This window comes from Ambystoma mexicanum, chromosome 6q (assembly GCF_040938575.1).
Source record: "Ambystoma mexicanum isolate Mex_15411 chromosome 6q, UKY_AmexF1_1, whole genome shotgun sequence".
Lineage (NCBI taxonomy): Eukaryota > Metazoa > Chordata > Amphibia > Caudata > Ambystomatidae > Ambystoma > Ambystoma mexicanum.
In genome coordinates, this window is record NC_090937.1 from 1,653,517,467 (window position 1) to 1,653,529,671 (window position 12,205).

Here is a 12,205-nt window from a genome sequence, read left to right on the forward strand (position 1 = left end):
CTTTGGCGGTTTCACAAGTCCATTTCTTCATGCAGGAGACGTGGCTCCTTCTGTAGGTCGATGAGAATTAAGGTGATCGACCTGGAATGGATGTAGAGCCCCTTCTCTTATCCAAGATTAGCTTTGCGCCAAAATCAAAGACTCAAAGATCTGCTCTCATGCAGGCATCCCAGTCGTTGACCAATCGCAGTCCACAGTGGTCTCAGTCAAATAGGCACTCCAGACATCCTGGCACCAGTAGTGTGGATTGGGAGCGGGAGGCTGCATGCCCAAATAGGAAAATCCGGGTTACTCGACCTGGGTGAAGGCAAGGGACAAAATGGCCATGGGACAAACAAAAGGCTTTGTGGCTCGGCTAGTCTCGGACCTGGCTACACTTAACGCCATGTGATTCAGTAAAAAGAAGTAAAACGCTGCTGCCACCAGTTCAACCCAGGCACAATTGTACAATCACCAAAAAAATCCATCAAGGGTGTGGCCATAAGGGACCCTAGCGCACGGTACTGGAAGGTACATTGTGCACTGGAGCGTTGTGTGACACCTGTAAGCCGTATACTTTCCGGAATCTCCTTCACTGGTACTTTCTCTCTGCGTTGGTTCAGCGGCTCTGACTGCTGCAGAAGAATTGCGTGGGATGTGGATATGTTGCCATTTAATAGGTGGTGGGCCTGTATTATTGTGATTTCTTTGGCGATTCTGGATGTATAGCCACAAAACATTTTTTTTTTTTCCCGCATATCCCATTATTGTGAATTTACTAGTTACGAGAACATTGAATTGCTTTTTTGCCGATTACAACAAATTAATAAATTCCTACTTGAAATTGCCACTCATCTCGATGGCAAACGGCAGAAATGTCTGTGCACACTAGCTTGGGGGAGGAGGGGAATGGAACTTGGGTTGCGCAGGTGTCCCCCCGCATTAGGGTCCAGTTCTAACGGATCCTAATTTGTGATAACCTTTATAATGTGTGTGACGTAACTGTTCTAATGGTTACTTCATGGTTTGAATCAAGATTCCATGAGCAGGGGCTAAAGTAGGCAGGAGCTAGCTTTTGGCAACCAGGAGTGATTACACAGCGTTTTGCACATCTTAACTTCTACAGGAGAGTGAAACTTTAACTTTTTACACATTGTGTGATTCTTTATGGTTAAATGTGTACTAGATGTGTTCCAATTTTGCTTTGTGGACATTCTCAAATACAACGTTCGTGTCACATGAATGTTTGTAAAGCACCAGTAGCTGTTGGTTTCAAGCTAACCAGGCTCTCCTAGGCAAGAAGCAGGAGATAAAGGGCTCCAAGCTCCCCTCAATTTCAAATCCTGTACTTCCGATGTCTCGCGAGAGTTCTACATGACTTCCGGGTACGGAAGTCGCGTCCTCCGCCCTACACACTGAGGCTACTGTTTGCTAATGTATTGTGTACACTGTGCTGTAATATCCTAGATATTTCTGACGCTTTAATTATGTGCTGTCCGATTATCGAGTATTTTAGATTTGGTTGATTTGACATTTGATGTTTTCGGCCATTAAGTAATCGCGTAGATCCTTTCTGGAAAATAGAAAACCTGGACAGCGTTTTCTGCAGGCGGTATGAGGTGATGCAAAGACAAGTACTTGGGGAGGAGACAGGAAATGGGGCCCTGTCACTTTTCTCCTCTGTGATGAAACTGGCTCTGGCTGCCACCCTGATGGGCCTCCCACAAGGCCAGGTTACTGAACTGATCACAAGCTTGGTGCATAGGCAGTTGCAGATCTAACTTGCACATGGGCAGCATGCTATAACCTTTTGTTCATTATAAATGACTCATTAAGCTTTAAATACCTTCTACATGTATTATACACATCCTTTACCCCAACATCCCTGTTATTCCCGACGCCTCCATATGTTTTTGTGGAACAGAAAACGCTGTCCTCGTAGAACATACTGAGACTAGAAAGATTCCACCTAACCCTGTACAGCGTACTCGTATCAAGCCTGGGTCGAAGAAGCACTGTGGAGGAATATCCTGCAGCACCAAGGCACGCATTGCATTCAATGGAACTGTGCAGAGGATACAAAAAGAGGACTGCAAAAGGAGTTGGATCCTCCGTGGAGGAACTGCGAGAGGAAGCATGGTTTAGGAAGGAAGGGGGAGACTGGGATACGAGAACAAGCGGGAAAGTCCAGAGCCGGTCCAGGCCTGGAGACCGCTCGGACAAACCCTGAGAGAAGCTCTGGTTGTTCTTGAGGGCTAGAAAGCAGGGCGAACCGCGCGTTCTGATTGAAGCTTGCAGCTGCGGAGGCGCCGCTGACTGAAAGCCGACTCCAGAGTCGGGGAAGAAAGACGAGCCAAGAGAAGTAAGTCATTCTCTTGATAACCAGAACTTTTTGTTGGACCGTTTTCTTTCTGAAGCAGATAACGGTTGCTGCTTTGGAACTTGGCTTTAACCTTTTGAAAAAGGATTGCAACCTGGGGGGAGGGATCCATTCCCACCGGGAACTAGTTGTCCCAACTCGTGGAACTATGCCTATCTAGAAGGAGTCCTGCTAGGAGGAGGGGATTGCAGACAAAAGGTGCAGTGTGTCATTAATCATACTTAATGAAGAGCTAGGTTTTCACCAGTTTCTTGAAAGTAGTGCAGGAGGCTTTGCCTCTTATGTTTGAGGGAAGAGTTCAGAATGAGGGGGCAGCGACGGCGAAGCTCACACCTCGAGTCTTTTGGAAATTCTCTTGTTGTATGAATTAGCTTTGTGGGTGAAGAGAGTAAGACCTGTGCGAAGTTAGAATGGGTACTGAGGACTTTTCATCTACTTTTGCTGGAGGTTTATCCGAGAACCAGAAGTTGATGGGTTTGGAAATTTTGGCTTTGATGTTCGTGCATCATGACGAAGAGGCTGTTAGCTGGAGGTGTTGAAGTGAGAAAGGAGGAGAGGCGGGTGCGCATAAGCATTAAATTAAGATCGGACAAATTCAATGAGGAAATTGTCCGACCAGGATACCGGGGATGGTGGAGATTTCAAGGGCCATGTTGGTGAGGTGCCAGTCTAGTGTGCTTCCCTTACTGTGAGATGACTAGTTGTGTAAAGTAGAACTAGGGAGTTTTTCCATGAATGCCCCTTCTACTGTGCCCATTGTCTGAGTTTAGACTTGCCGTGATGCCTGCCTACTCGCAGATCAGTCCATCACACTTGATATCGATTGATATTGCTTCTCCTTCCCCCCGCCCACAGTCCCGGGTGTACTTCTCCTCACTCCCTCCTGCACCGCAGGACAAATGTCCTGAAGAAACACAGCAACATTGCTCCTTGTGGCCTATCGCAAGGAGGACTCCAGCCCTGCTGCTGTTTTCCTGTTGAGTGGGAAATGTTCCTGGGCCAGAGGTATGCCCACTTGGGTTAAGTACTGGACAAGGAACAAGGGAGGGGCAGGTACCACGTGGCTGCTTTTAGCTCCCATTTCCTTCTCTTGCGCTTTGATGACCTCGTGTCTTTGTTCATTGGAGCTATAGAAATAACAGTGATCTCGTCTTTTCCTCCACCCCTACACATCATATGGCCTGGCCTAGCCTACCGGCAGTGCATTGCAACACTGTCAAGATGTGCTGCTTGTCCACACTTGAGTTGACGTCTCGAACAATGTCGCATTTACAGTTTGGTTATTCTCTGTAAAACTTACTTCAGAGTTCTTGCACACATAAGGCAATAGGTTGGCTTTAAAATATGTGTTAATGTACCATAACGTTCATCTCCGGAAAGTTGCTGGAGGCGGGGAGTCCTCCTATGGGACAAAAAGCAAGATTTTTCAGCCAACGTTTGCATGGCCACGGCTGTGTGCCTCTAATCTGGAGGCGAACCTCCAGTGATGGCTGCTGGGTGGTGCTGTGCTTGGGTGGCTTTTTAGCTGAAATGGCCTAGTGCTATCTTGAACCTGTCATCCAGAATGTGAGGGGATTTTTGTTCTGAACCGTGTGCATTCCTTGTGATTTGATAAACTTGCAAGAGTTCATAAGTTGATCGTGTGGCTTTGCCTGGACCAGTAGTAGGCTTGCATGCAATGTCGCCAGCGTTGGTCATGCCAGCACAGTCCTCATGTAAACCATGTCCCCCGCCATGGGTCAGCTCTGGGCTGCAAAGTGAACGTCCAGCGCCCACCCGTTCCTCGAAGGGCAGAGAGGATGTGCGCGGGGATGTGAGTCTGCCTTTTCATTGAGTGACCCTACTCAAGGGAGCGGGGTGCAGCGGTGATCCGAGATGTGCTTCACGCCAGCTTCGTTACCTTCCTAGTTATTCTGCCAGCAGTCTCGAGAGCACGCTGCTTGACCACCCCCCTAGCTGTTGGAAACTGCCTATTGCATATGAATGGCTTTTACTGGGTTTTGTGTTGCTGCCCCGGCCATGTTTGTCCTCTTGGTCTGGTACAGCCTTGTTCTCTGCAGTTTGTTTAGCTAAGAGCCTATGTCGTGTTGGCAGCCTGTCTGGTAAATAAACCAACCGTGAATATACAGCACCGTACTGGCGTCGCTGCCCTATGTCTGCCAGGGCGAAGGGCAGAATGTGCCAAGCGTGCTTCAGCTGCACCTGTGAGGAGGGCGGTCTGAAGCCTGTTCTGGTCACCCACTGTCTTCAGAGCCGCGCACATGTAATATACCTGCATGGCTGGCAATCCTAGGCTAACTGTGCCTGTCCCCAGGGAGGGGTAACTGGCTGTCCTTCCTAAGTAGTATCTGATTGCAGCAGCTAACATGGGGGGTGAGGGGGAGCATAGAGCCAAAAGTGTGTGACTGCGCGCTGTTGTGAACTTCATGCTGAAATGTATTCCTTGCAGGCTCGTGAGTACTGTCCCGGGGTGAACAACCAGCCATACGTGTGTGAGACGGGCCACTGCTGCGGGGAGACGGGCTGCTGCACCTACTATTACGAACTATGGTGTAAGTATTGCGCAAGCGAGTCCCACGCAGCTCCGTGCTACTGGGAAGCTTCCTGCAAGTGGGGGGGGGGGGTTCTGGGGGTTCGCCATGTTTCATACTGTTCAGTGGTTCTCGTACTCAACTGGTCTGTGGGGGAGTTGGTTGACCGAATGCCTGGTCCATTGGAGCGCTTCATTACCTCCGCAGTAGTCCAAGCCTGTCCGTTTCTGCTGTTTCTAGAATTCTTACACTTCAGGCACCCTCGGGCACGTCCTTTTAGCCATACACATGTTTCCCTATTCAAGCTTCTACGGGCCGTTGGCATCTCGTTGATGGTTCCTTTAACTTGCTTGCATTCTGCGCTAGAGCGGTCTTGGGAACTTCAGAACACACTCTGGCTCTGTCTGGAGTTTCGACTGCATCTGTGACTCTGCCACAGTTACAAATGCATTCCACAAAAATATTCACTGTTGGCACATGGACATGGTTATTGACCTCCCCTCAGCCAATCCGAGTGCAGGCAATAACTACCAGCATTGGCTGCATTTTTTCTTCAAAGGTAAACCGTGAAGCAATAATGGAATTTCCAGGCAAGGTTTTATTTTCCAACAGCACACTTCCTTTCCAGGAGGGAGCAGCACACTTCCTTTCCGGGAGGGAGCAGCGAGCAGCACACTTCCTTTCCGGGAGGGAGCCGCGAGCAGCACACTTCCTTTCCGGGAGGGAGCCGCGAGCAGCACACTTCCTTTCCGGGAGGGAGCAGCGAGCAGCACACTTCCTTTCCGGGAGGGAGCTTCTTTCTGCTGCTACATCCCCTTCATCCAAACAAAGGGCTAAACCTGGGGAAATGCTCGAGGACCCCTAATGCATACTCATGTTAAACCCGCTCCAGTATATCCAAGTTTGCAATTTAAATGCTTTATGAAGACGCCTTAAATACTACTCACTAAATGCATTTAACAAACTCGTTTGTCCATATGATAGCTCAGCGGCAACGTGCTCGCCTTGGAAGCAAGACGACACGGGGCAACACAGGTTTGATCCCCGGGTCCGGGGCTTAGGAACCTCTGGGTATTAAGCGCGTTATAAATAACCTATCATTTAGTTTGCTCATTATTAAAGCAACGTTTTTACTTCTACCACAAACTCCAAAACATTAATATACGCACTATGCTGATATTCTTGGAGACCTTGGAAGGGGTCATTATGGCCTGGTATAATGACCCTTCCCCCCAACACTTGGCTTCACCTTGGGCCATTACTTGGTTGCGGTTCATTATCGCGTGATAATGACCCCTTTCCTCTTTCCACAAGGCTATATTAAACCTAACTTAATGCAAATTCGCATCCATCGAGAGGCAATAAGGTGGGCCTGGATCATACGTGGAAACCTGGTAACTGCTTGCTTTTTTCCCCCGCTCTCAATGCCTCTACCCCAGGTCCACACTGAAGCCTCTCACCCTCTGAGGCTGACTGTTCAACCCCAGCTCCTGAAAGTGAGAAGCCCCCCCCCCCACCCAAAATGCAGTTATGTCTCTTAATAAAGTCAATCAAGACACATCCCTGGAGGGAATGAGACCAAGACCAAGTGCTGGTTATAATAAAAGATTTCAAAACAGGGCAAGCAGACCCTACTCTGCTCACGCCGAGAGCGCTCTGCAGAAAACATGTTACAAATGACTTTTATACATTTGTGTCATCAAACAGAGCCAAGGCCTAAGGGGCACATGTACAATTGGTATTGGTCACTAGGGGTGAACACCTATAGGTGCTATAGGGTTGAAGGGATGTGGTTGGCTCAGGAACATATGGTGTGGCGATGATGCTTCTTGGGACAATCGGTCGGCTGGGCTCATCGAATTGGTATGCAGAATCGGCAACTGTCGAGATGTTTCTTTTCTTTATTAAATAGCCATTTGACATGTGCCCTTGTGGCCACACACTCCCATTCATGGAATACCATCATCTGCGTTGTCCAGCGAGCTCAGAGACCTGTGGGCTTAGGTACTTAGGAAAACATGTTTCTAATACATGTTAATTTATCACTGGCCAAGATACAGCTCTTAAATACAGTGGTTGTTCCATTGACAGGCTGGCTTAACTGTGTGATACAATACAAAATATATTGACAAACTATAAGACTTTTGAGGTCACTGTGTGGTCTGGAACGTTCATCTGACAAGCAACAAAGAGGGCTCTAAATCTAAGGCTGGACTTGCACATTAAAGGCTAGGTCACAAGAGGCACATACCATCATGGTCCTAAATGGTATTGTGAGAGTTAATGACCGGTTGTTTAAACATCATTAAATCTCTGTTAATCTGCTTTGACACTATGAAGAGTGGGGGAGAATCGAAACACCTTGGCAGTGTAGTTCTGCATCGCATGGAAACTCGGGGCCTTTAGGAATGGGTTTTACATAAAGGGCTTTTACATGTGGCTTATTACGCTTTGGTTACATTTGTCTACAAACTTATAATAAAAATATGCGCATGCTTAAATTGTCCATACTACATTAAGCAGTTCATGATTCAGGTTCTGCTTATGCGGCCTTAACCCAGTGTCATAATCTGAACATACTGGTCAGAGTGATTGGTGTATTGGTCTTACACAATATCATTCATGTATTTACATTGAACTTAAAAACGAGGTATCTTTGTGCTGGCATGTACAGTATTATGTTTGGTTATGCATTTCGTTATTGCAATCCATTTCTGTTAAACAAAGTTATACTACACGTTAACACACATTATACTTTTATAACTGTAGTCTAACGTTGAGCTTTTGATCACACATATATCATAAAGTATACTAATATGCTTATTGTTCTACTACAAGTCTTGCATTATTCTACAAAAAATTAGCAGCTTGTTCTAATCGCGTGCAGGTAGACACTTGGTTTTCTTCTATTGGTACGTGAACAATCAACCATACTTTAAGGGTCGCTTCTAGCTGCTTGACTATGTGTTTGGGGATAGTATTCTTTATGGCCAGGGTCTGTGGGGTGTGGGTCAGGTTTCTAGAGATGAACGACTTCTGTTGCCGGCCCCTGTGCTGGGACATGTCAGGGTCCATGAAGTCAGACGGAAGACAGAGGATACAGTGTAAAGTTTGTAGCATTCTCACGGCTAGTCTCATGAGTACCGAACAACTGCAGAGATGGCACAGGCGAGGACGTGGGGTGGCGGGGGGGGGGGGGGGGCTGGATGGGGGAGTAGCTTGCTCGCTGTGTGTGCTTGGCTGGGAGAGCTGCAGGCCTGTGTTCTAAGTTCACGGCTAGCCTGCCAGTACGAAATAACAAAATGGAGTCTGTAATCCACAAAATGGGAGTCTCGTCCAACTCTGGGTATATGCTGTCTTAATGGGGGGGGGGGTTACAGCAGTTCGGGGCATTCCCGCATGGGTGCTCCGGGGACCTCCCACACACTCCCTCCTGCAGGCCCACCCAGTATTCACGCCCCTTGTCCATGTCTGCACCACTTACCTAGCTTCTGCACCCAGACTGCCTCCCCGTTTGGCCTCTGTGCACGGCCCTCATGTACATTTTAAATAGATTTGCTCTCTTAAATGGCCGTCTTTGTAGTTTACCCTTCGTCACCCTCCCTCCAACTAGGCAATGTGTGCATGCGTGAAATGAGCAGCTGAAATCTGGCACTGAAATGAAATGCTTCTAGCTAGCAATACTTTGTTAGGGGTTGGAGTGGGCCAGTAACACCCTGAGCCATTGCTGTACTTGTGGCTCCCTTCTGGTCACAATGCTGTCCACCCTTGAATACAGGGCTGATACGCAAGTCGCCCTGTATCTCGGACAGGAAGTAGCGTCCGCTGAATGTCCGGCTTTGGGGTCCCGTCGTCTCGCACATCTTCATTCTGTCATGGGTACTCTTCAGGAGTCGGCGTGAGCGATTGTTTTGGGGTTCATTTTCATATTTACATTTAGCCAGTTCCTCAGTGTGCCACAGAGGCTTAATTCAATAGTTTTAAATACAATTGGTAAAATGCATCATTTTGTAATTGAAGCACTTGTGTATAAGCACTTTTCAAATAAACAAAGTGCTTCAAAGCGCTTCAACGCGGGAGGGCAACAGGGAATACAGTCGCCGTTCTTAGGCCTTGAAGATTCCAAATAATGGAACAGTAACTAGCATGCTAGGCCAGAGGTAGATCTTGTAAGTGCATGACGGGGGTGGGGTTTGGGAGGTGGGGTTAGAGGGAAAGGAACGTACAGTACAAGCAACTACAGTAGTAGGACTGGCTAGGTAGGGGTGGACAGAGGGACAACCGGGCAGACAGACTTGCTAGGCCTAGTACATTAAAGGTTGTGCAAGTGCGCAGGGAGGGGCAGAGGGGACAAGTGTGCCCAGTCTAGCAGGGGCCAAGTTTAACTGCAGAGTAGTTGCCCCTCTCATGGAGCATAGTGCAGCAGTGCCAAGCAAAGTGCAGAGGCCTGGAGGCAAGTGCCGGACTGGCAGGGGAGCATGGGACATGTAGACTCTGGAGGTGCACCAGGCAACCAGTCAGCGAGCTGAGCAGTTTGGGGAAGAGGAGGAAGGAGGGAAAAAAGCGAGAAGAGAGGAGGTTAGCAAGACAGAGGGAGAGGGAAAGAGGAAGAGAAAAGGAAGGCCTTGAGGAGTTTCCTGAATTTGAGGAGGTCCGGTTCAAGACTGTGAGGCAGGGAGGCTGTGCCAGAGGATGGTACCAGCAATGGTAATTCAATCAACGTTTATTGGGTATATACCATTAACATAACATCCATCATAATTCTGGGTACATCTCTACACACCAACTCCAAGCCTATGACTGGGTTCGTAATTGAGGTTTGTGCGGGCTAAGACCCGTTTTTGGGTGTCGAGCATCACCCAGTAGGGAGCAGATTGCTCCTGGGGAACCGGGAGCGAGTAGATACACACTTTAATGTTTTTGCTCCTTATGTTTTAATCATTGTTTAAATGTGAACTAGATGCATTCTAATTCTTCTTTATTAACATTCTGAAATAGTCACAGTTAATGTCACATGTGCATGTTTGTTGGGCACCAGTTGGCCTGGGGAGCCAAAAGTAGCTCCTGGTAGTCTCTTCTGGGCTAGAAGCTAGCGCTAAGTAGCTCCCAGCAATGTCCAGCCCTGGCGAAATTTCGAACAGCAACCTCTTTACTTGGAACATGTGACTACAAATCTGCCCGACCCTGCCACTGAGTGAATTGTACATTGTAAGCAGTCTTAAGTGTTGCCCCTCCGCCCTGTGCTCACCAAATCATCTTGAAGTGTTTCCCCCTGGAGCGGATACGTTGTTTTTCATCATTAGATCCCAGAGTGCCGGTGTGTGTTAGGAGTATTTCAGAATTTCAATACTTGGCTACTGTACACGTTCCTGGCAACCATTCTTTACCTGGGGTTCTTCACACATCACTCGTGCTGCATATACTGTACATAACTGACCTATATAATTGTAGGATTCCAAGGCAATTTTTTACTCTTAATTCTGTAAGGTAGGGATCGAAATTAGGGTTTGTTGACCGGGAGCAAAAAGTAGCTCCTGGGTATCCGGAATTACCAGTTGGGCAGGAGATTCTGTATTTTAATGTATGCGCTTCAGCTATGTCTTTTTATGCACATTTTCAAACCCACAGAGTTATCACATAGCAATGCTTGTATGGCACCACTTTCGTGTGGAGACAAAGTTGTAGCTGGTGGTTTTAAGCTAACCAGGCAGTAAATGGATCCTAGCCCATTGGAACCCTTAAGTGATTGCCCATTGTTCGCTTCTCCTAGTGCGCATGAGAAGGAGCAATGCTGATGGAAGGGCAGTGCACCACACCACACCACTGTGCTGTTATGGGAGGAGTGCACCACTGAACATGGGCTGGGCGGTAGCGGTGCCTATGCTGAGCGAGATGGACAGAAAAGGGGACTGCTTTACTTGTGGTGGAAAGCTAAGGGAGATATTTCTAACGTTGGCCATAAAGGGAGCAAGTGGATACATTGAATGTATATTTTGGCAGATTGATTAGGGTTCTCATTTGGGACCCCACCATGTCATTCTTATCCCCTATTCCAGTCGTTTTATTTCAACAAAAAACTGCTCTGTACTTGTACTCCAATCTGTTGAGAGCAACCAGCACTGTGCTTTTCCTTCCTTGAAGACATCTAGTTCGCATAACCCCCCGTAACCCTCGTAAACACTCTTTGAATTATAACCTAAACGAAGAATTTTCGTTTTTATCTTGCATATAAATGGCACATCCACGTGCACTTGCACTACTGGGCTTCCTTCCCATAAAACCTTCAACAATAACTCCAATGTATAGCTCACTAGTGTATGCTTGCCTGGCTCTTCGCAGGATACTAATCTTTACTAGGCAGTCACCGTTGAGGCCAAATGTGTTTTCTTCACCTCCCGGCTTGAATTGGTGGTCAACCAGCCTATGGAAATGTTTAAACGTGTTCAATCCCTTTCTTCTGACTAATCTTCTACCTCGGTGGTCCCCTCATCTTTTTACTTTGTCTCTTTTTGTTTCTATACGAAAAGATTGTCAATTCAACTTAAGATATCGGACTCTGTCTCCTGTATCTGCTGTTAGTGTTGGCGCAGTTTCCTTTCCCGCGTTCCATGTGCAGGATGTTCTCCACGCTACTACCACTTTGAAGTCGGTGTACCCCTCAGATTATATCCCTTTCATCATCCTTAAGGATATCAACCCTTCCATTGCACCCGCCAGTCTCGTCTGCAATCAATCTGTCATTTGCTAACCGCTATAACCCCTTGGTGCTTAAACACCCTGGTAATTCCCTCCCCCTACTCCCCCCGTCTTAAGAAACCTTCTCTGGACCCACTTATCCCTCTTAACTATCGCTCGATGTCCCTTCTCTCTTTCCTGATGAAACTGCTTGAATCTTTGGTTACCACTCTTCCTTTTTTTTTTTCTTGAGGGTTCTGGACGGGGCACTGAGTCTGTTTTGATTTCCGCCTTGGACACATTGGTCTGGTTGATCAGGGTGATGTTGGGGCCTTGCTTTGTTAGATCTTTCAGCCGCTTTCAACACCACTGATGGCTGTCTGCTCCGGGTATCTCTGGCTTGGTGCTTGCTTGGTTTCGTTCCTTTCTATCCGATCGTTCCCTCTTTGTCTCGCTCCTTACACTTTTTTGTCTGTTACAATCACTTGTGGTGTGCCCTAAGGCTCTGCTTTCTCCTCTCCTGTTTAATGTCTACATCCAAGTTGATTCACTCTTTTGGGTTTCGCTGCCTTTCCTGTGTGGATGGTGCACACATTCTTGTTTGTCTCCATCTTTTGCTGCAGGTCACTGCTGTGCGATG

The 12,205-nt window shown here is 47.5% G+C and overlaps 1 protein-coding gene across 1 annotated transcript in view; it reads left to right on the plus strand.

Moving 5' to 3' along the window:
• Positions 1–12,205, plus strand: part of WBP1 (WW domain binding protein 1) — a 59,018-nt gene that overhangs the window by 22,419 nt on the left and 24,394 nt on the right. Inside the window, exon 2 of the mRNA XM_069632480.1 lies at positions 4,809–4,911. Coding sequence (XP_069488581.1) covers positions 4,809–4,911 — 103 coding nt within the window. The remainder of the gene's footprint in view (positions 1–4,808; positions 4,912–12,205) is intronic.